A 19,084-nucleotide genomic window follows, 5' to 3' on the forward strand; every position below is an offset into this window, starting at 1 on the left:
GTTGTTGCTTCGCTGGGCAGGGGGCAGGGGTAGCTAGTGCATCGTTGGTGTCATCGATTTCGACTATTCTGGGTTCAGAGCTCGGGGGTGGCAGCATGTCGTTCAGCTTGAGCGGGAGTAGCTGGGGCATCGCTTGTCCTCTGTACCCTGGTCGTGCTAACGATAGTGCTTCTGCGGAGTTGCAAGTTCGTGCTGGTAGAAGTGTTGACCTGCAAGGTCGTCTCGACACTCCCTCCACGAGGGTCCTGCCTCTGTGAAGACAGCAAGCCACTCGACATCGAGTTTCTCTGCACTCCGTATTCCTCGTTGTGCTCAACCGTAGTCGTCTCAATCTCAACAGTAGGGGGAGGAGAGCTTCTTCTTCTTCTTGCTTCTTCCTGTCCTCTGGCATATCCCATAGCCGCACTTCTTCTGACCATATTTTCGGTATCCCGTCTAGTCCGCTCAGCGTCTCTCTCCGCCCGTTCTTTCTCCCGCTGTGCTCTCTCTGCCTTACGAATTGCATCCTGCATCTTCCTTTCGAGTTCCGCAAGTCGATCCTCCATACTTGTTTCATTACGCATCGTTGGTGATGGCGACCGCCGAGGAGTCGATTTACTCGGCAAGCTCCTAGGAGTAGACCGATGTTTCGCGACATATGTATCGACTCGTGAGACCCAAGTATTAGTTAAGCCGACAGCTTGGTTCTGGTGATTTCTTGTGCAGAGGACGAGAGGAGCCAAGTCCTCAAGTATATGCTCGATAGATTGGCCGGCCCTGAGCAAGCGGGTTCCTTGTTCGAGGAGGGAACTGGCATGTCGGCGGTTTCTGGCGTTTGTGGGGTTGTGGCAGCGACGGCCTTGCGAGGGGGCAAAGCCAGCACACCAGGGCTCGTCTTCTGGGTAGACTTTTAGGATTTCAGAGAGATGGCGTGGCATTCTGATATGGTGTGCTGAATGGGCAGCAAGGGCTGAGTGGGTATGGTAATGTAGTAGACAGCTAAAGTGGAAGCGCTTGCTCGGTGGTTTGCAGTTCGAGCACGTACAACAGAAGCAACGCAGAAAAAATTAAAGATCTCTAGCAAATATATAAGATGAGTTTTAAGCTTAGAAGTCTATTGATTCCATCCGCCAGACGTTCTAGATGACGCCTTTATACCTCATGGTCCATGGTCCTTATCTCGAGATGGAGGGAGGCCATTGTGGCTGTTCACTGCAGCCTCTCTACCAGCGACGAGGCTGAGCAGCAGACTAGCCATCAACCCCTGTTTGGGAGAATGGCTGAGATAGCGACCACGCGCTGTAGCTTGAGCGATAGTGCGACTTGTGGTGCACGAGCTACGGGATTAGTGGGCATTTGGGGCGAGCGTGATTGGCGTTGGGACGATCACTAAATATGGCGCACTCCCCGGGATGGAATTGGGCGCGACTTATGACTAGAAAGTACTAGTATGGAAGCGGGGGTGGATACCAAAAATACCCACCGCCTTTGATGGGGTTCCAGTTCCGAGTTGCTGCAACAATGGGATCATCGCGTCATTTTTTGCTCTTCTTACTTCCCCAAAAGAACAATTCATTATGTCAGAAATTGTAGAAATTGTATAAATAATGCCTGGTTCCTGCAACTCGTTCAGGGCATTCACAGTGCCAAATGGCTTTCTCCTTGACCGCTGGTTTGTGTTATTCTTTCCAATTTGTTTAATACTGTGCCCCTGGCCTGGGTAGCTTTAGTTTTATAGTATACTACTATCATTTACTTCTATACCTCTTCCCGTCCCTACTTGTCTGCCAGAGGGTATAGTAACCTTCGTACCATTCTCGACGGGACTTTCAACACATAGTGGATGAGCCATGGAACCAAATCGGTAAGCTCATTGCTATTTCCCCGTGCTTTCTCTCAATAGCATTTTGTTATTTTGTTGTTGCTGACAGTCTCACTTGAAGCCCCAAGCGACACCTCTTATCCTTACCGGCGGAGATCCGGATCCTAATCTACAAGGCGGTGTTTGACGATAATGATGTCTGTGAAATCCAACGCAGACCCATTCCCGTCTGGTGTCCGGTCGACAAATGCTGGCACCAAGTCCGGCGACAGTTCATGGCCGACCAGACTAATCGAAATAGCTGGGATGGCTTCTGTTCACATCCGGGATGTCAAACGAAACAGGGGCAAACAGTCAGCCGCGACATCTACGTCGGTCATGGTCCACTCATCGCCTCCGGGCATTATCCATGCCCCCAATCCCTGGACAGGAATCCAGCGCTTAGTCTCGGCTTCCTTCGCACCTGTCGCCAGGTATACGAAGAGGCCAGACACTTCCCCTATAGTCGAGCCACCTTTTTCACCCAAGAACTTGGCAGCTTTGCCAACTTCACCTATTGCTTGAAAGCATGGCAAGTCGCCTCCATAGCCCATCTCCGAATCCGGATCCCTTTGGTGCAGAGCGTAGAGACACATCTGGCCGAATGGAACGAAACGCTCTCGTTGATCAGCCTGGCATTCTACGGCTTGTCTACCATCTCTGTTGAAGTCCACTTCCGCTATGCTGAGCAGACCTGGAGGGACACCTTCTGGGATGGCGGGCTCCTAGAATTGGATCGGTTAAAGTTGAAGGGCATGCAACTGGTCATCTACGAGGGGGAAAGGGATCCCCGTCAGTTTTTCGAGTATTCAGCGGGGACCCTGGCATCTCCAAAGCCGAATCAGAAGGCTGCCACCCCCAACCCCATCAGCTTCCACCATGCCCGTGATACCCTTCGACAACGTGACCAGTCGCGCATTGATCCCAACGATACCGGGCGCTTATTCTTCCGTCTGTCACCCAACGATTTCCCTCTCTATGTGTGCAATCTCATCCACTTGCTGCCTCAGCGGCCTCGCACTGAAGCGGAGATCCGACGCGAGGATAGACACCAGCGGGACTACAACTACCACTACGCTTATCCCGAGGACGATCCTGGACACGTGAACCCAATCTTTGGCTTCCAATTCAGTGACGCGCTGAAGGAAAACAAGGATGAAATTGCGCGAGGGCTAGATAAGCTGCAGCGGTCTCGCAAACGCCTGCAGCAGCAGAGGGCCAAGTCGCCCTTGCCTTTGCCGTACAAGCCCAGTCGGAGAGGCGTCTACCCACAGAGTCGGAGGAATAGCCAGGAGTATCAATCCGACCGCAGTGATATGGGCGAGGAGGTTGAGCGTCCCGGAGACTGGAGACGCCGCTTGGTTCAGGAAAAGTTTGCACCGTTTATGGAGTCCTTCCCATTGTCAGCGACCCGAAAATACCCCGGACCCCAGAGCATTTGTTTGAATTGCCCAGGAGAGGCAACTGGAGACAGCGAGCATGTGAAATAAAAGTTTTGTAAATGGTCTCACTGCATGTATATAGTGGAGACATAATTTTCCTTAATAGAGAACGAGAGTCGAGTTGACTGTGCAGCCCGAACACCTTGAAATTCATGATTAGCAACATCAGTATAGTATCGTTTCCCTCTCGCCCGATCTTCAACCAGGGCCAAGCAGCGAGACAGGCAGGCAGTCAGTCAGTTCCCTTGTCCCTGAAGCTCCTTGCTTGTACAGTGATGTTGAGCGGTACGTAATGTTGTGGGGGAAGGAGGAATGGGGGAATTTCCGGTACGTAATGGCATCTGCGGTGGTTGGATGGATGGATCCGGGATCAGTCATTCGTGATACTTACTAACTCACTGACTTACTCTTGGGGAAGGTTGAAGGTGAAGTGGTCAAAGTGGAAACAAATTGCAGCAGTTGCGGTGGAGAGAAGCAAGTGGAGCTGCACCATTTCGAGCGAGTGTCGTGATTTCCCCATTTCTCTTTGTCATCCCCAACCGGTTTAGCCACCCGGGAAACTTAATTAACCAGTCAGAGAAGACTCTAGGCCACGGAACATTCAATCCTTGAGGTTCATATGACCGCTTCAATAATTGAATGCCACGAGGGGAGCTTTCCTCCTCGTTAGTGGCATGCGGGCACCAACTCAGCAGGTCACGGGTCGAAGGGGGGAGACTTTACTGGATTGGAGCAAGAAAGGGGTCTAGATGGATCACAACATCTTCTTCTCCTCTGCGGGGTATTACGTTATAACCTCGGACGCTGGCGGCTTCTCCATGTCGATCTGCTGAGGTACATACTTTGCTAGTGGGTTCTAGACTAGCCCTGTACAACTTTTGCCTTGAAAATTCGATGAGGTGAATGTCTGGGCATTATCATCATTGCTGCTGGTAATAATTATATCCCTCAGCTTTCTTTTCCCTTTTTTTCCTTTCACACTTCTTGCAGGTGGGGCGGGTGGTAATATTACGGTTTGTTTGCCTGCAGCCTTGCGTAACTTTACCCCATCGCCGGACTGGCTTTTGCGTAGTTTCAAGCTGGACCCAAGAATGGGTGAAAGGCAAGAATACTACTAGTAGTGGTAGCAGAAGGGAAAAGAAACTGACAATGACCCTATCATGACTAAGATCATGCAATCAGCCAATTGTTCAGACTTTTCTTCGCAACAAATACTTATTGGTGGCCTTATTAGTCAGGTGCGCAAGGCATTTCCGTGTGCGGCCACCAATGACCTCAACATGACAGATTCGGGAGATCGACCGGCCTTATGCGCATCGCCATGGAAAGCTGTCTTCAGCTGTTTTCTAGTACTTACCCCTGGATAACTGAAGGCTGTGAATAATTATTCTTGATTCATCTATCAATCATGGCTACCACTCTACTCATCACTGGAGCCACCGGAAACCAAGGGGGTGCGGTCATTAATGCTCTGCTGGCGCAGGACGCAGACGTTGAGATCCTCGCCGTGACCCGCAACCCGCAGTCAGGAACATCGCAGAAGCTTGCCGGAAAGTCTCCCAAAATTAAGCTATTTCAGGGCGACCTTGATCATCCATCGGAGATCTTCGAAAATGCGAAGAAACTCGCCACTCGGCCCATCTCTGGGGTCTTTAGCGTTCAGGTAGTCTCCAGCCATATGCTTTCCACCCACCCGCGGTAATAGTTAACGCAAGATAGAACCCTATGGCGAAAGGTCAAAATGTAGACAAAGAAGAAGTCCAAGGTAAAGCCTTGGTTGATGAATCCATCAAGCAAGACATCAGACACTTTGTCTACAGCTCCGTCGATCGCGGTGGTGATGCCTCCACGGACAATCCAACCAATATCCCTCATTTCATCAGCAAACATCGCATCGAACACCATCTGTTCGAGCAGACCAAGGATGGAGCCATGACATGGACTGTCCTCCGTCCGGTGTTCTTTTTCGAGAATCTTGTCCCGAGCTTCATAGGCAAGCTGAGCGCCACAGCCTGGGATGCCTACCTGCAGGGCAAACCGCTGCAGTGCGTTGCGGTCAGCGATATTGGGGTGTTTGCAGCCAAGGCTCTTCTCGAGCCACAAAACTACAAGAATCAGTGTATTTCTCTCGCCGGAGATGACTTGACATTCGAACATATGCAGAAGTTGTTCAAGGCGAAAACGGGGGAGACGATGCCAACCACATACCGGGTGGTCTGTTATGTACTGATGTGGATGGTCACTGATTTGCGGCTTATGTTCAACTGGTTCTACAGTCATGGCTACGGTGCAGATATTCAGGGTCTAAGGAAGATACATCCTGGCCTGAAGAACTTTGAAGCGTGGCTGGAAGAGGACAGCGAATGGGTGAAGCACTGATATGTTCTGATACCACTGCGCTCCATTATTGACTTCTGAAAAGTTTCAGATTGGTAACACTGTCACTTATTGTACCAGCAATGTTTGTTGTACTACTACTACCTACTTCAGCTGCTGCCTGGGGTTGTAGTTTCTATTTATCTGTATGGATACCTAGTTTTGAATGATAATCCCTGGGTGGTTGTACAACTTAAGTCCTCATTACCCTCTGGATACGAGAAATCTAGCCAATCCATCTCCCTTCCTACTTTCCCGCGTTTCACCTCATCCTGGACCACTCTGCATCTTGTATCCGAGACGCCTCCATGTCACATGTTGTCAGCATGCTCTCCTCTGGGCTACTTATTTCGCTCCCTCCCCTCTCTTCCTCTTCATCCTTTCTCTACCTTATTCCCATCTGCATACAGCTTCCCTCTTTTACCTCTTCTATCACTTTCATCTATATCCATCTCTATCACCTTTTATACACATACAGTGTATCTATATACAGTGTCTCTCACTCTCTACTTCCTCTAGACTTTCATTTTCACTCCCACCTACTTGCTTATACTTCAATGCCTTTCCTTCTGCTTCATAATCCCCTTACTCAATGGACCACTGAAAAAGCCTTCTCACCTTTCTATTGAGTTGAATCCATATCCCCTCACAAACCCATTCGAAGAATAAGGACCAACTAGTCCCTCTGTTCCAGTCTATATCGGCTAGTTCCAAGAGCATATATGCGCATGGACGTGCGTATATCCTGTGGACAGAAGGGAGGATGTCGTATAAAGAATACAGCGATTCGGCTCTGCACTCAAATGGGTAGACTCAGGAACCACTGCTCGGGAAGTCTGATGGGTAATCCGTCTCTTATGGATTCTAGTCGTCGGTTCCCTCCGTCACACGGGGTGGGGGTCTATTTCATGGATGATTAAAGGGATTTGGAAGAATATCGAGCGAAGTTGGTACGTCCTTCATTAATTGTTCTATATTGAGGCCATTCTTGCTAACAATTTCTCTGGAAATTGATAGATGATGGGGTATACATGATTTGCACTGCAACCCGAGTATCGTATGGGGACACCTGAAACGAATTGTATCATCAGGCTACTATACCATCTGAAGACCAGTCACTGTTGACTGCAAGGAGTACGATCGATTTATACTACAAGTGGCTACATCACCTCTTTTTCGATATTTCACTTTTGCACCAGAGGGGCACCGTGCTCGAAAATGGTCACTGGCGACACATTTTTGTCAAGTGGAATACTTCTTCCACAGTCATGACTGATGCGGTGAACGAGGACGATGGTTGTGGGAGAGGATCCTGACGAGAACTGCCAGATACACCACATGTACCCCTTACGAAGATCAATCTCATACTGCTCGTATTCCAAAGTGTTACGAGTTCATTTGCTGTCAATTTGCCTGGTTCAGAAGACTCAACGGATGACTGAAGCAATATACATAGAAAGCATGACCAGCTACAGCCAACCGGTCTTTTCGTGATCAATGCCCCATTTTATGTACACTTTCGTTGGATGGATGAATGAGATGACCCGTGCAAGTTGACTTCGATGAAGATCATCAGCCTTGAGTGAGAGCGTCTACAAAGCTTCTCCATACCTCTTAGAGTGTGTCTGATGTCAGTGACAGAAAAGAAGTCCAAATTTACACCAGAAAAGTTACGAAATCAGTTGTGACAAGAACAAAGGCAATGGAATTTCAAAGTGAAAAAGACGAGTATTCCCGGCTACCACAATTCCAGAACATCGGCAGATCTTCAAGTGTTTCGGTCAATAGGCTGCGTCTGGAATTCATTGTTGACCCGTAGCACAGAGCTACACCGAATAAATCATTATCTGTTTTCCCAGGTTTTGTGCGGACGCCGACGTTGGAACCCGTGGGATTGACCTCCCAATTGACGTGGAGACGATTTGAAGGAGTTCAATCAACCCATGGACAATATACCATCTATGAACTCGACTGGCCCTATGGAACTCACACCACCTATGAGCAATACTTCAAAGCTGCCCAATATCCTGGATCGATCCAACCTTCTCTCCGTTCTATCAGATCCAGATACACGGACCTGTACACTCGAGAAAAGCCCAAGTGAACGAAAAAAATCTATTCGCGAGGCACAAACGAGTTGAGATATGCAAGTCTGGGCATATAGTTTATTACCCTGCTTTACCGTACAATCATTCACCAGGAAGAAAGCCTCTAGCCACAATGGACATGTGTTCTCAACATTACCCTTCATTCCGTCCACAGTGCACCCTACGCCGTTGATCCTTGCATACCACATCTATTCTACACATAAATCCACATGCACAATAGAGTCTGTACTCGTCAGTAATGGAGTATGAACAAACGTCCGACAGTGGGTGGGAGACCACTGAAGAACAAGCTCTACTATACCACACCTTAATACTCCGATGATGAAGTCCCCATCATCCTACTGTGTTGATACAGCATCGTTGAACCCACATGACGGACACGATGTCAAGAACAGTCTTGGCAAGTCTGTTGTGCATATCTCAACGTACGTACTAACCCTCAGAGAACCCATATTTGCTTGTGCTGCACTAAAAACTGACTGAATTCTGCAGCCATGACATGCTGAGGGCTAATAGGCTGCATTAACTGCATCAAGCGGAGCATCTACGGCATATATGGCACTTGAACTCGAGGTCAATTACGAAGTAGGATCCACTTGTCTAGCTTTTGAAATCGACCTTTTTTTTCTCATGGGCATATCTTGAACAGACATGAGATTCCATGTCATTTACCTCAGGCACATGTCTTGCTTGTTTTGACCCTGCCTAGGTAGACATGTAGTAGCTGGTAAAATCTAGCTTCCCGAGACGCAACTTAATGTATGTCCATGACCTAGTAGCCAGTATATCGGATTTAGTATAGAGTTCCACGATGAAGCGGTCTTTGATGTAATCACCGTAGGCATGCCGCGTGTGGCTATTTGATAGTGAGCATCATTCAATCAGTTCAGCTCAAAGCCATGCATGGTATGCAATGCATATATAATATAGGTAGATAATCAAACGATATTCTAGTAGCCCGATAAGACGTATATGTATAAGTATGGTGTGGTAAAACGAACGACCCGAAACCCCTCCCCGCTAAAGTAGCAATAGCAACTTGGACCATCAATCAGCGAATGTGTAAGTCAATACTACCCGTATTAGGGTAGTTGCGCCGCTTCGAATGAAGGTATATGAAGAAGAAGGGAAGACAACGCAATGAGCGGCTAATATAATGAGCAACACCAACATGGCTTAAGCATACCCAAAATGAGGTAGGCTAGGGGGGGAAAAAGAAGACAATTCTATGGATTTAAACAACAACTCCTCGTCGTCTCCAATACCTCCACGCAATCAACCAAGCCCCAATGGCGATCCAAACGCTTACCGTACATCCCACGGCCCAGAATCCAAAGCACCTCCAGCCATGACATTGGCCGTCATTCGTGCCATTTCCGTCGTCCATGGCATCCTGGTACCCTTGCGAATAGACCAAACCCCAGACGGCGGCTCCGGCGGCTGGAACCATGGCAACGATACCCCAGTTGGTGGCAAAGTTCTCGACTCCCCAGACGACAGAGATGATAATCGGGACGAGAGAAAAGGCACTGCCGTAGCCGAGACCAATCAGGGCTGTGGTAAGGTGGGTGAATCCGGGGTGGTAGAGAAGAATCGGGGAGGAGAGAAGGAGATAGCCGATGGAGAGGAGGAAGGCGGAGGGGAGGAGAAATGCAAGGCGGGTGAAGGTGGTGCGATTGGTATCCGATGTGATGGAGGCAGGGCGGCTACTCGGACCAGGGAAGAGATGAGTTGCTGGAGGGGCGAAGAGGTCGGAGAGCGAGCCGGTGAGAAGTCGGGCAATGGTCGAGGTCAGCGCGATGGTGCTGACATGGGTTGATGGTAAGCCTGCAGGTGACGAGGCATTTGTAATATTTGATACAGGAGTCAAGGATTGGACAATAGTGCCCAGCTAGAGAGCGTGTCAGTCAGAGTGAGATGCTTTGATGGCATAGTCAGTATATGGACGCAACATACGTTATTGATATATGCCTCTCCTGGCCCAGTGACCAGGAAGAAGCCAATGGCAAGCCACCACATTGACTTGTCCTGGAGGAAGATCCTCGTCTCGTAGTTCAGCAGCCAGTTCTTCTTCCGGCGTTCTTCTTCTTCCCTTTCCTTCTCAAGTCTTGCTGCTTCTCGCTCCTCTTCTGACAGTGTCAGAGTTTGGTCTCCATCGGATCCGGTGCCGTCCTCGGCCTGCGAAAACGTTCCATATGCGGTTCTGTCGTCGTTCCTGGGCCGGAAGAACTCGCTCTCCTCAAGGAGGCCACTGCGCTCCAACTCCTCTACCGCCTCGTCAATGTACTTGTCTTCGTTCTCATCCACGATCCTGAGGGCAAAGGTGCCAATTACACCAACGCAGAACAACAGGATGGCGAGAAACAAGAAGTACTTATATACATTGACATCCCCACGCGTACCATCCTCAAGACGGTCACATAGGAAGTACGTTCCTACTTGGCTTTGCCACATGCCACTAAGGCCAAAACCCGCGATAGGAACAGCAAGCATGATTCCCTTATGCTTACCCCTGCCGAAATTTTTGGCACATGTTGCGACCGCAGCCAAGTACATGCAACTGGTAGCAACGCCAATGGCGATGAATGCCACAATCATCACCCAAAATGGCCAGCCGTCGCCACCTGCATCAGGAGGTGGTCCACTCTTGAAGGCCAGTGCAGCCAGAAGGTACCCAGCCCCAAACACGAAACCAGAGAATAAGGCCAGCGGAGATGGGCTGTACCGATCACACAGATATCCAAAAAGCGGGACAGGTAAGTACATCGAGACCTCCGCGGCGATTGCGACAGCATTGACCCGGAGTTGAGTGTAGTGGAGACGAGTGAGCAACAGGGGTCCGTAGAGCGAGAATGCGGTAATGCTACCAGCTCCAAGACTAATGATCACAATGCCAATTAGCCACCCATCCAACGAGGGGGGTGATTAGCGCATCCTATTTACGCACAAGAGATCTTACCAGCTAATAACTCCCCACGCAAAACTGCTAACTCGCACCACTTCCTTGGCCATCTTCTTTCTATCCCTTTCTAGGATCTCGTCGACAACATCATTCAGGAGACCATCGTCATTGTTGGTGGCCGATAAACACGACTGTGGCCGTGACCGTAGGTGTCCTCGTTGTTGCTCATCCGCCTCAGCATCTGCATCATCGAGTAACGGGCGATGAGCATCAAAATCCCTCTTGTCGATAGCTGAATCGGGCTTATCACGGGATGGCGTCATAGTGTCTCCCCCTTCGGCCGTGATAGCGCGATCTGGATGAGGACGAGTGTTCGCAAATTATGGTTCTTTGAAGGGCCTCAAGCGGGCAATAACTGCCTGGGTAGAGTGTTTTCGGGTCCGACCAGGGGCAAGATAACAGCGTGCCTGGCAAAATGGGCCTGCCTTTTCACTTCTCCGCAAAATAGTCCTCCGCAAACGGAAATCAGAAGGCAGCAAATCAAGAAGATCAATCAACACGAGATAAGGGAGGGAAAGAAGAACCATAGGCCTTCAGCACATCGAATAAGTCCTCCCAGACATCGAGACTGGAAACCAGCAAACCCCTGAGATGCGTGAGGAGAAGGGAATGCGGAGATGGGCTGCTGACCGACTGACTGACTGACTGACGAGGCGATGAGCCAAGCTGCGATTAGATAATAAAGCCGTGAGGCGATAACCACACCGCTTATCGCCGCCCTCACGTGGTTTGATGCCTGAAGGCCTTGGGCAGCGCACATACAGTGTAGCACCGTCATGCTGGCTTGTTATTCTGAAGTCTACGGATGCAGTCATATCAAACATTACAGATATTCGATTCTCCCGCCCCGGTCTAAGCTCAGCGCCTATAGGTATGTACACACAAACACAAATACCGAATAACACTCTGTGGAAAGAAGCTGGGAAAAAGCACGGATTAAAAAGTCCCCGGGAATCGGACCAGTCCCCAGGAGGTATAATCAGTAACACATGTCCGAGAAGGAATAACAAGCTGAAAGGAAGAAAGACCGGTGCACTCTTAGGGAGGGCAGACCAAACAGAAAATTGAAAAAAAAGCAAATCAGTTTCATACACGCCATGAGAATGTAGTGGCCCCCATGCAGAGACCTTCTATTATGCACCCGGCATGGATAGTTAAGGTGTCTGTGGTGAGCATCATGCCATGATCGTTCGTCAATATCGTAATGTATGTTGCCGAGAAAACAAGTTGTAATGGCCCCCCATCTACTCCCATCATCATGATCGATTAACATCATCCAGCGTGGGTATAGCGCTGGCCCCGATAGATGGACAGGGCCAAAGCCTGCTGTGTTTCTTTGGTATGCAAGTTTCGATGCCACATGCCGTGAATGCAAGAAGAACTTGCCATGTAGACATTGGGGACAGAGCAGCCCCGATAACTCCGGCTCAAAAGCTCGAGAATCGAGAAGAGGCCGTAGATGGCAGGAATGAGAACAGAATATAGAGGCCCTCCTAGTCCCAGCCGTCAGAGATTGGAGGCACCCGGATCTAGAAGCTAACCTCGCCAGGGTCAGTCTCCAGAACATTCTCATCCCAATAGCGCTGAGACGAGTCATCGCGACTGGCGTGCTGGGAGCCAAGCGCAATCGCTTCCCCTTCCCCTCTTTCAACGTAATCGTCTTCGGTAATCTGCTTCAAGATGCGCTGGAAGTACATCCTAAGGGTTCGTAGGCCCCGAAGATAGCCACGATCGATATCATCTGGATGCTGTGGAGGGCAGGGAGCATTAGGCGATATTTCATCCTCGCCCGTAACACAATTAGCGAAATCAACTATCTTCAACTGCACGTCCGAGTACCCATCATCTGAAACCTGGCGTTGTAGAGTGTCTCGCATACTGGCCGAGCCAGAGGGGCCATTATTCTGAGGTGCTTTGTCTAGGTTCAGGGGGTCGCCATCATAAAGAATAAGAAGACTGCTGGCATACAAGCGATAGCGCTTGAGCCTCCGGATCATGTTCTCCAGCTTCGCCAGCTTTTCGAGAATGGCGGGTATCTTTTTCGCCACACTTCTGTAACTTGCACCATCGTAGAGAAAGCGGGTAAGAGCATCCTGGAACTCACGACCGGATTTCAAGTCTCGTCCAAAGTATTTGTCTTCAAAAGAGTACTCTCGCTTTTTGACATTCCACGATTGCATGCCGCATAGACGGACGCCTAATTGCTGGGACGTGGTGGATTGGCACTTGCGTCTCTGTGACTTCCGTTTCTTTTCATTGGCCTCGATTCCATACTGGCGAGTCCCCATTTTGAGATCCAACACACAAGGTTTGTTCATGCCCGCAGTGAGATCCTCCAGCAGAAGGAAGAATTGCACTCGATCGTCTTTCCTGGTCTGGGCCTCCTTGGGATTAGAAGGAAGTTGCGCATCAGCGACATCCTTGGCGTTTGGTGGGACTGGAGACCTGGAGGGGACATTGCTACTCATGCGGCCATCAAGGTGCACAGGGTCTGCACCAAGGACTTTTGGGGCTACTGGGATTGAAGCATTCGTGACAGGATGGGATGGTGGCTGAACCGGGTTATCGCCCTCCATGGAGAAAATCCCGTCTTCCTTATCACCCCCGTAACCATCATCATCAAAGAACAGCAGATCGCCTCCCGGCTGGCCACAAGTCATGCTTCCCCGTCTTTGCAACCCGCTCCCAGAGCGGCGTCGTCTCACCTGCCGGGTCCTGGACAACGAGCTGGAACGTTGGGGAGATTCTTCGGTCCGCACTTTCTCGAGGCGATTGTGGCCCGCATCCAGTGCCGTAGATGCTGAAGATGACAGACCCGGTCCGTCACCTGCCTGCCTGTTGATATCGATTGCCCCGGACTGTGTGGAATCGGATTCTTCTGGTACAACTCTGCGACTGCTGGCCGTATGGTCTTCAGATAGGTTAGCCCTCCGCCGGATTTCAATGCCATCTGAGGATGTCCTCGGTAAATTGAGATGGCCTCGGGCATGGCGACGGTGATGGTGCACAGCAGGTGGACTGAAAACCTCACGCAGAACTTGTTCTTGCAGCTTCCTGTTCACAGTGGTGGCACCCCATTGCTTTTTCTTCAGGGTCTGTGACCCATCCAAAAGGCAGCTCTGTGCCTCGTCGTCTCGCAACTGCCCGAAATCCCCAGGAAAGCGCTTAGTAGCCGAAATCGAACCGTCAGCAGTCCTTGGGCGCTGGCCGCGGGAGAAAAGATCTGCTGGGATTATATGGCGATTGTTCTCGAGTATGACTTTGGGAATTATGCCGGTCACCTGCTTTTGGCTGAAAATGCGTTGCGGTTCGGTATCATTCTTGGTAGGGCTGCGGGCATCCGCGGCGGCCGGTCCGTCATTTTCTGCACTGTTGGTAGAATGCATCGCATTGACACTGTCAGGGCGTTCTGCGTGGCTCGCAGGGGTCTTAGATCGCTTGGGAGTTTTTGAGAAGGTGACATTCAGAACGCCAATGTATCTAGAGGAGACGTTAGCCGGCACGAGATTGGCCCTGCTCTGCAGGCGAACTGCTTAACCACTATACGTACCTAGGCAGAAACATCAACATCTCAGGATGTCTGCGCTCAATGCGCTCATAAAACTCGTTTTCCCGATTGTTCAGTTGCTTGCAAACAGCGCGACGGGAAAACCGAAAAACGGTTGTATGACCCCCAACCTGATGGCGATAAGGCTTCAACTCCACAGCCCCAAGTGGACCAGCTGGTTCCTGCTTGTGACGCGGACGGGTCAGGCGGGGGCGCTGGGTCGGAGTGGCCGTCGGCGTCACTTCAGCCTCATCCGTCACGCTGGACTCTTCATCACGAACAGACATGCCGCTTTCGTCGGCGGACGCGGGTTCGGACTCTGTTGAATATTCAGCAGGGCGCTCGGGTATGGAACGAAGAGACTCTTCATTAAGTTTGTCTATGGGAGCATCCTGCCTGCCTTGCAGGTCGCCGTGTAGGATTCTACTATCATTCTTAGATCGAAGGGATATATCGACATGATTAGCTTCTTGCTCCTCAGGAACAACTTGTCTCTTTGGCACCAAAACGTGACTACTCTGCGCTGTCGGGATATCAACGGGCTCCACGCTATCTTGGCCATCCGTAAAAGGTTGCACTTGATCGACTTCCTCCGAGAGAGTGACGCGCTCGTGTGGGAAATAGACAGCAGACGAGATCTGCTCATCTTCCTCTTCCTCGAACTGCCCCGAACCACGGCGTTGCTCTCGGCCCGCATCAGATGGAGAAAGACGTGACTCGACATGGCCATGAAGTTCGGGTGCCTTGGAGAAGTAATCTCGGTTTCGTTCCGCATATTGGGTCGGAATACTCCGTGAAAACGAGGTGCCATGACCTCCTCCAGGAGTCAGATGGAAGTTGCGGATCTCCTCGAGCAGACTGCGGGGCAAGGCCTTAGGCTGGGATTTAACCACATTATCCGTTGACATCTGTGGTCCCGTTTCGCCTTCAGTGCCTGGTGTGAACAGGGGAGCGTCAGCAATAGAAAGATGCGAAAGGCTCTTGGAACCTGTCAGACCCGTATCTTCAGACACGGAGGGAATATGCAACTGCGAGTCACGACGTTCGCCGGAGTAGCGAGGCTCTGAATGAGTCGTCAATTGCTGCTTGTCGTGTGGTTCCGGCAGCTCGTCAAGTCGACTAACGCGCTCTTCCTTGCGTTTGCGATCCGGGGACGTGGTATTTTCTTTGAACAGGCCCAAATAGTGGCTTGACTTGCGGCTGCGCACATGAGAGGTCGGCTCCGCATTGGCCAGATTTGCCTCGATGGACTGCTCGACTCTGCCACGGCGGCCCCGACTCGAGCTTCGCTCGGGCTTCATCACACGTGCGCCGTCCTGACTTTGTTGCCCGGACCATGGGTGGGAGATGACTTCGACGTTGGTGGCCGGAGATTGTTTGGTAGGCGAGCGTGTTACGGGATGGTACGTCGCCAAGGAAGCATCATTCAGAGAAGCGGAAAGCAGACTCCGGTGAGGCGATGGATCCTCCGCGATGGTGGGTTTCGTCGCCGCATCGTCCGGCGCAAATTTGCGAAGATGTTGCAGGCTCTCCCACACTGATGTATGCGAACCCCGTCTTGGCACCTCGGAACGCTTCCTCAAGGTCGCATCAGAGTCCACCGGCAGGAGGGGGGTAGAATGCGGCACTGCCGATGGAAGCAACGAGGGAGAGCCTAATGGATGCTTCCTGCGAACGTCAACTTCCATGTGGGAAGGGCCGACGTGAGTAGGACGGGGAGGGAGGACCTTGTGAGGGGAAATCGGAGTAGGAGTGGAAGAAACATCTTCGAGGGGAGGGATCAGGCTAGCGGGCGGCTCATTATGCACATCTTGCACGGGCGCAATTTGCGGTGTGACGGCCGGTTCGTTATCAGAAGGAAGGTAGTGAGTAGCGAAAATGCTGTCTCTCTCGGACAGCTGAGGGCTATGCGATCGGTCAGGGCGGGAGAGCCGTTCCACGGGGACGGTCGTAGGCCTTTTTAGAGTAAAGGTCGAGACAGGCGTGGCCCATTGACGAGCCGTGGGGGATTCAGCGCGGGATGGGGAGGGAACTTGTTGAACGACGTCGTCGTGGATGAGCTGGCTCCGAGCGTCGTGGTGGCGCTGCTGCTTGTCGTGAAGGAGTTCAGGCCCGTCGGAGCAATCATGTTGGGCAGACGCGGCAGGTGTCACCAGGGGTCCTGACCAGGTATTCTCAGTCGCAGATGGAGGCCTTGACATGGGGAGGACATTGGTCGGAGCTGCAGGAAGGAGGACAGGGTCGAAGGGAGCCGAGAAGGAAGAAGCGTTGTTAGGCTGAAGGTTACGGTTGGGTGGTTGTTTCACCGAGGAAGGCGGAAATAGGAAAGGCAGAGGCGGATCTGGCGTCACTGGCAGTAGAAACTTAGAAAACCGGGACAATCGAGAAGATCAGGGAACGTCAGCCACGTTCCGGGGCAAGGGCATCTTACAGGCTGGGTACTAGTTGCAGGGCCGGGGGGTTGTGAATGGTAAGGGCAGGGGGAGCTGAAAACCTCTCCAAAAGGCTTAGACAAGACAGGTTAAAACAGATTAAAATTGAGAGTGTTATCGTGGTTTGGTAAGGATGATCGGGGAACGGAGGCTGGAACTAGTGCGTGGTGAGCAGCAGTACTAGTAAAGAGGATCGTAGTAATCCGGCAATTGATAGGGTAGCAGGGGAGAAACCAAGCAGGGAGAGGGAAAAGAGCGCATACACTCTCGGGGAAAAGTATAGTTTCTTCAGTAGTAAGCAGGAAGTATCTTACATTCCGTCAACCAGCAGTAGCAGCAGCAGTAGTGTCTTTTTTTCCCCCCAAATAGCAGGCAGCAGGATGGTTCTAGTGGAAAGGGAAGAAGAAGGAACTAAAGGAAGAGAAGCAGTTTGGCTCACCGCGGAAGAAATGACGCGGATCCTCGTCACCGCCTTTGGGTGGAGCCTCTCCCCGTTCGAGCAAATTTGGGGAAAGTCAAAACCTCCTCCCTATTTATTTCTATTCTACGAAATACTACTAGATAGATAGAAAGGAGACTACAGTAGGTAGTCGAGTGGACCATTTCTCTGCCTCACCCAAAAAAATGTTTGCTGTACCACTAGTCCAGATATGGGGTCTGTCTGTCTATCTGTCTACTGAGTACCGAGTTTCACACAAAGAACCCTCTTTCTAGAACTCTCAGCCACTGATGATCCTCCCCGAAGCCAAGTCCAAGGCACTGGAACTCTGTTCAAGTCACCGAGACGTTCATACCGATGAGAGCATTATTTGAGCCAATGGCGCCTTACAGATCTCAGTAACTGATACGTAAAATCAACAACGCAAATGCCTCTCCCGTCTTCCGAACGGTGAGAACGCCCCGGTCATTTATCGGATCCTTCTCTTCTGGACGAGATTTGTAGTGGAAGTGACCAAGGTCATTCCCGAACTCATGCCCAGATGGTCCCGTGGATGAAACACCCTGCGTCTGATAGTCCGGCATACCACACCCGGTGCTGAAGCATTCTGACTGAATCACCTTATTGATCCAGTAGAAGTGGAACAATCACACCCCCCGATCTCAGACGAAGTCAAAGGTTCATTGGCAGCTCAATTCCAATGGCTGGAAGTTCCCCCTTGGCACATGGGCAACTATTGATGCTGGTTCGCATGTGATGTACTTGCGCGCTCTTCTAGGAGAAATCCCTTGCACAGGACGGAGGATGCGGGACAAATCACCATCCACAGGCGCCCTTCGGGGAACTCGGAATGCAGACTACCGCCTTGCACGAAACATGGCTGGCTGGAGAGGTTTCTCCCAATTCCATTGCTCAACAATTGCAGCGACGGATACTTAGATAAACCGACAACCAAATAACTGCTTAAATATGAGACCGTGGAAATAGAAGTCGAACGGGTCAACCCAAATTGGAATTGTGGCTTGCATCTGAAAGCTAATCCCGAAGTTGATCTGTAACCTAGACGAGGCGATGTTTTGCTTTTTTTTTCCTTTTCTTTTCTTTTCTTTTCTTTCCGAGTGAGGAACCATGACCATTTCCCCTTGGAAGGGCTGAAGGTTCGAAGACCTTGCAGATGCGACTATCCACGATGAAGTGGCCTTGATTGCGACGAGGCTAGTACTATTGATTTTGGTGCCCGGTGGGGTCCGCGATCTGAGAATTCCACTAATGGAGGTCTCTAGGCCGATCCGAGGGAGAGCTAGAGATTAGAGTGCTTTTACTCCGTACTCCGGAGATAGACGGTCGCTCGATAAGACACCTCGAGATAACCTGCTAGATAACGACCTTGTGGCATCTGACCCATTCGGTTTGTTTGTATCGGCAGATGATTGATCAACAAAGCATGGGGGGGAAAATGATTGTCTTGCTTTGAGAAACCCTCAGGAACCCCCGGAACCTCCTTGTCTAAGGGGGAGAAAGACGCTCCCAGTGGTAAGTAGTAGTCTTCAATAGCATCCATAGATCGAAACTACCTACTATTTAGTACTGAACAACTTACATTCCCGCACTTATCAATTCCCCCCAATGGAGGCCCACTCCCGCATAACCCCGTTCCAGCGGGATGGGCCAATGGTTAGTCAACGTGATCGGCTTGTTGGCCATTGGCGACCGTTCCCTGCCCCATTGATAAGGCGCCCAAACGGCCAGATCCTCCAGTGCCTTAAAGCCTAAACCGCGAAACTCCATCCCTGTCGGTTCCTCGCCGTCCTTACAACCTCATTCTGGTCTGTTTGCATTTCCCGTGTCTCCTTTCTCTCCACGTCTGCGATTGACGCTATTTCCTGATTTTCTCGGTAATAGTACCAAGCTGTCTCCACCTTCTGTCCCTTCCCNGAA

At 50.8% G+C, this 19,084-nt stretch overlaps 11 protein-coding genes across 11 annotated transcripts; 5 read left to right on the forward strand and 6 right to left on the reverse strand.

Moving 5' to 3' along the window:
• Positions 1 to 74: 74 nt before the first annotated feature.
• An14g04510 (uncharacterized protein) lies at positions 75 to 917 on the reverse strand (the record flags this gene model as incomplete). The annotated part of the gene is made up of 1 exon (XM_059744239.1): positions 75 to 917. The coding sequence occupies one exon, from the start codon at positions 915 to 917 to the stop codon at positions 75 to 77; it is 843 nt and encodes a 280-aa protein (XP_059602308.1).
• A 912-nt stretch (positions 918 to 1,829) lies between these two features.
• Positions 1,830 to 4,649, forward strand: An14g04520 (hypothetical protein; the record flags this gene model as incomplete). Its single annotated transcript, XM_001401039.3, has 7 exons — positions 1,830 to 1,843; positions 1,923 to 3,321; positions 3,443 to 3,609; positions 3,714 to 3,824; positions 3,978 to 4,063; positions 4,312 to 4,399; positions 4,517 to 4,649. 7 exons carry the CDS (start codon positions 1,830 to 1,832, stop codon positions 4,647 to 4,649), a joined length of 1,998 nt encoding a protein of 665 aa, XP_001401076.3.
• A 41-nt stretch (positions 4,650 to 4,690) lies between these two features.
• Positions 4,691 to 5,661, forward strand: An14g04530 (uncharacterized protein; the record flags this gene model as incomplete). Its single annotated transcript, XM_001401040.3, has 2 exons — positions 4,691 to 4,945; positions 5,002 to 5,661. The coding sequence occupies 2 exons, from the start codon at positions 4,691 to 4,693 to the stop codon at positions 5,659 to 5,661; spliced, it is 915 nt and encodes a 304-aa protein (XP_001401077.1).
• Positions 5,662 to 5,966: 305 nt separating this feature from the next.
• An14g04540 (hypothetical protein) lies at positions 5,967 to 6,578 on the forward strand (the record flags this gene model as incomplete). The annotated part of the gene is made up of 2 exons (XM_059744240.1): positions 5,967 to 6,152; positions 6,339 to 6,578. The coding sequence occupies 2 exons, from the start codon at positions 5,967 to 5,969 to the stop codon at positions 6,576 to 6,578; spliced, it is 426 nt and encodes a 141-aa protein (XP_059602309.1).
• Positions 6,579 to 8,087: 1,509 nt separating this feature from the next.
• On the forward strand, positions 8,088 to 8,630 carry An14g04550 (hypothetical protein; the record flags this gene model as incomplete). Its single annotated transcript, XM_059744241.1, has 3 exons — positions 8,088 to 8,195; positions 8,283 to 8,339; positions 8,571 to 8,630. The coding sequence occupies 3 exons, from the start codon at positions 8,088 to 8,090 to the stop codon at positions 8,628 to 8,630; spliced, it is 225 nt and encodes a 74-aa protein (XP_059602310.1).
• Positions 8,631 to 9,000: 370 nt separating this feature from the next.
• An14g04560 (uncharacterized protein) lies at positions 9,001 to 10,991 on the reverse strand (the record flags this gene model as incomplete). Its single annotated transcript, XM_001401043.1, has 3 exons — positions 9,001 to 9,657; positions 9,723 to 10,644; positions 10,726 to 10,991. 3 exons carry the CDS (start codon positions 10,989 to 10,991, stop codon positions 9,001 to 9,003), a joined length of 1,845 nt encoding a protein of 614 aa, XP_001401080.1.
• Positions 10,992 to 11,221: 230 nt separating this feature from the next.
• On the reverse strand, positions 11,222 to 11,506 carry An14g04570 (hypothetical protein; the record flags this gene model as incomplete). Its single annotated transcript, XM_059744242.1, has 1 exon — positions 11,222 to 11,506. The coding sequence occupies one exon, from the start codon at positions 11,504 to 11,506 to the stop codon at positions 11,222 to 11,224; it is 285 nt and encodes a 94-aa protein (XP_059602311.1).
• A 339-nt stretch (positions 11,507 to 11,845) lies between these two features.
• On the forward strand, positions 11,846 to 12,200 carry An14g04580 (hypothetical protein; the record flags this gene model as incomplete). Its single annotated transcript, XM_059744243.1, has 2 exons — positions 11,846 to 11,896; positions 12,009 to 12,200. 2 exons carry the CDS (start codon positions 11,846 to 11,848, stop codon positions 12,198 to 12,200), a joined length of 243 nt encoding a protein of 80 aa, XP_059602312.1.
• Positions 12,201 to 12,257: 57 nt separating this feature from the next.
• Positions 12,258 to 15,576, reverse strand: An14g04590 (uncharacterized protein; the record flags this gene model as incomplete). The annotated part of the gene is made up of 2 exons (XM_059744244.1): positions 12,258 to 14,124; positions 14,270 to 15,576. The coding sequence occupies 2 exons, from the start codon at positions 15,574 to 15,576 to the stop codon at positions 12,258 to 12,260; spliced, it is 3,174 nt and encodes a 1,057-aa protein (XP_059602313.1).
• Positions 15,577 to 17,380: 1,804 nt separating this feature from the next.
• Positions 17,381 to 18,707, reverse strand: An14g04600 (hypothetical protein; the record flags this gene model as incomplete). Its single annotated transcript, XM_059744245.1, has 6 exons — positions 17,381 to 17,474; positions 17,567 to 17,743; positions 17,909 to 17,980; positions 18,092 to 18,198; positions 18,280 to 18,423; positions 18,507 to 18,707. The coding sequence occupies 6 exons, from the start codon at positions 18,705 to 18,707 to the stop codon at positions 17,381 to 17,383; spliced, it is 795 nt and encodes a 264-aa protein (XP_059602314.1).
• Positions 18,708 to 18,821: 114 nt separating this feature from the next.
• Positions 18,822 to 19,074, reverse strand: An14g04610 (hypothetical protein [truncated ORF]; the record flags this gene model as incomplete). The annotated part of the gene is made up of 2 exons (XM_059744246.1): positions 18,822 to 18,863; positions 18,922 to 19,074. Coding segments are annotated over 2 exons (195 nt in total), but the record flags the coding sequence as incomplete, so codon positions are not given.
• Between the last annotated feature and the right edge of the window lie 10 nt (positions 19,075 to 19,084).

The sequence above is a fragment of the Aspergillus niger genome (genome assembly GCF_000002855.4).
Source record: "Aspergillus niger supercontig An14".
NCBI classification, from domain to species: Eukaryota; Fungi; Ascomycota; class Eurotiomycetes; order Eurotiales; family Aspergillaceae; genus Aspergillus; species Aspergillus niger.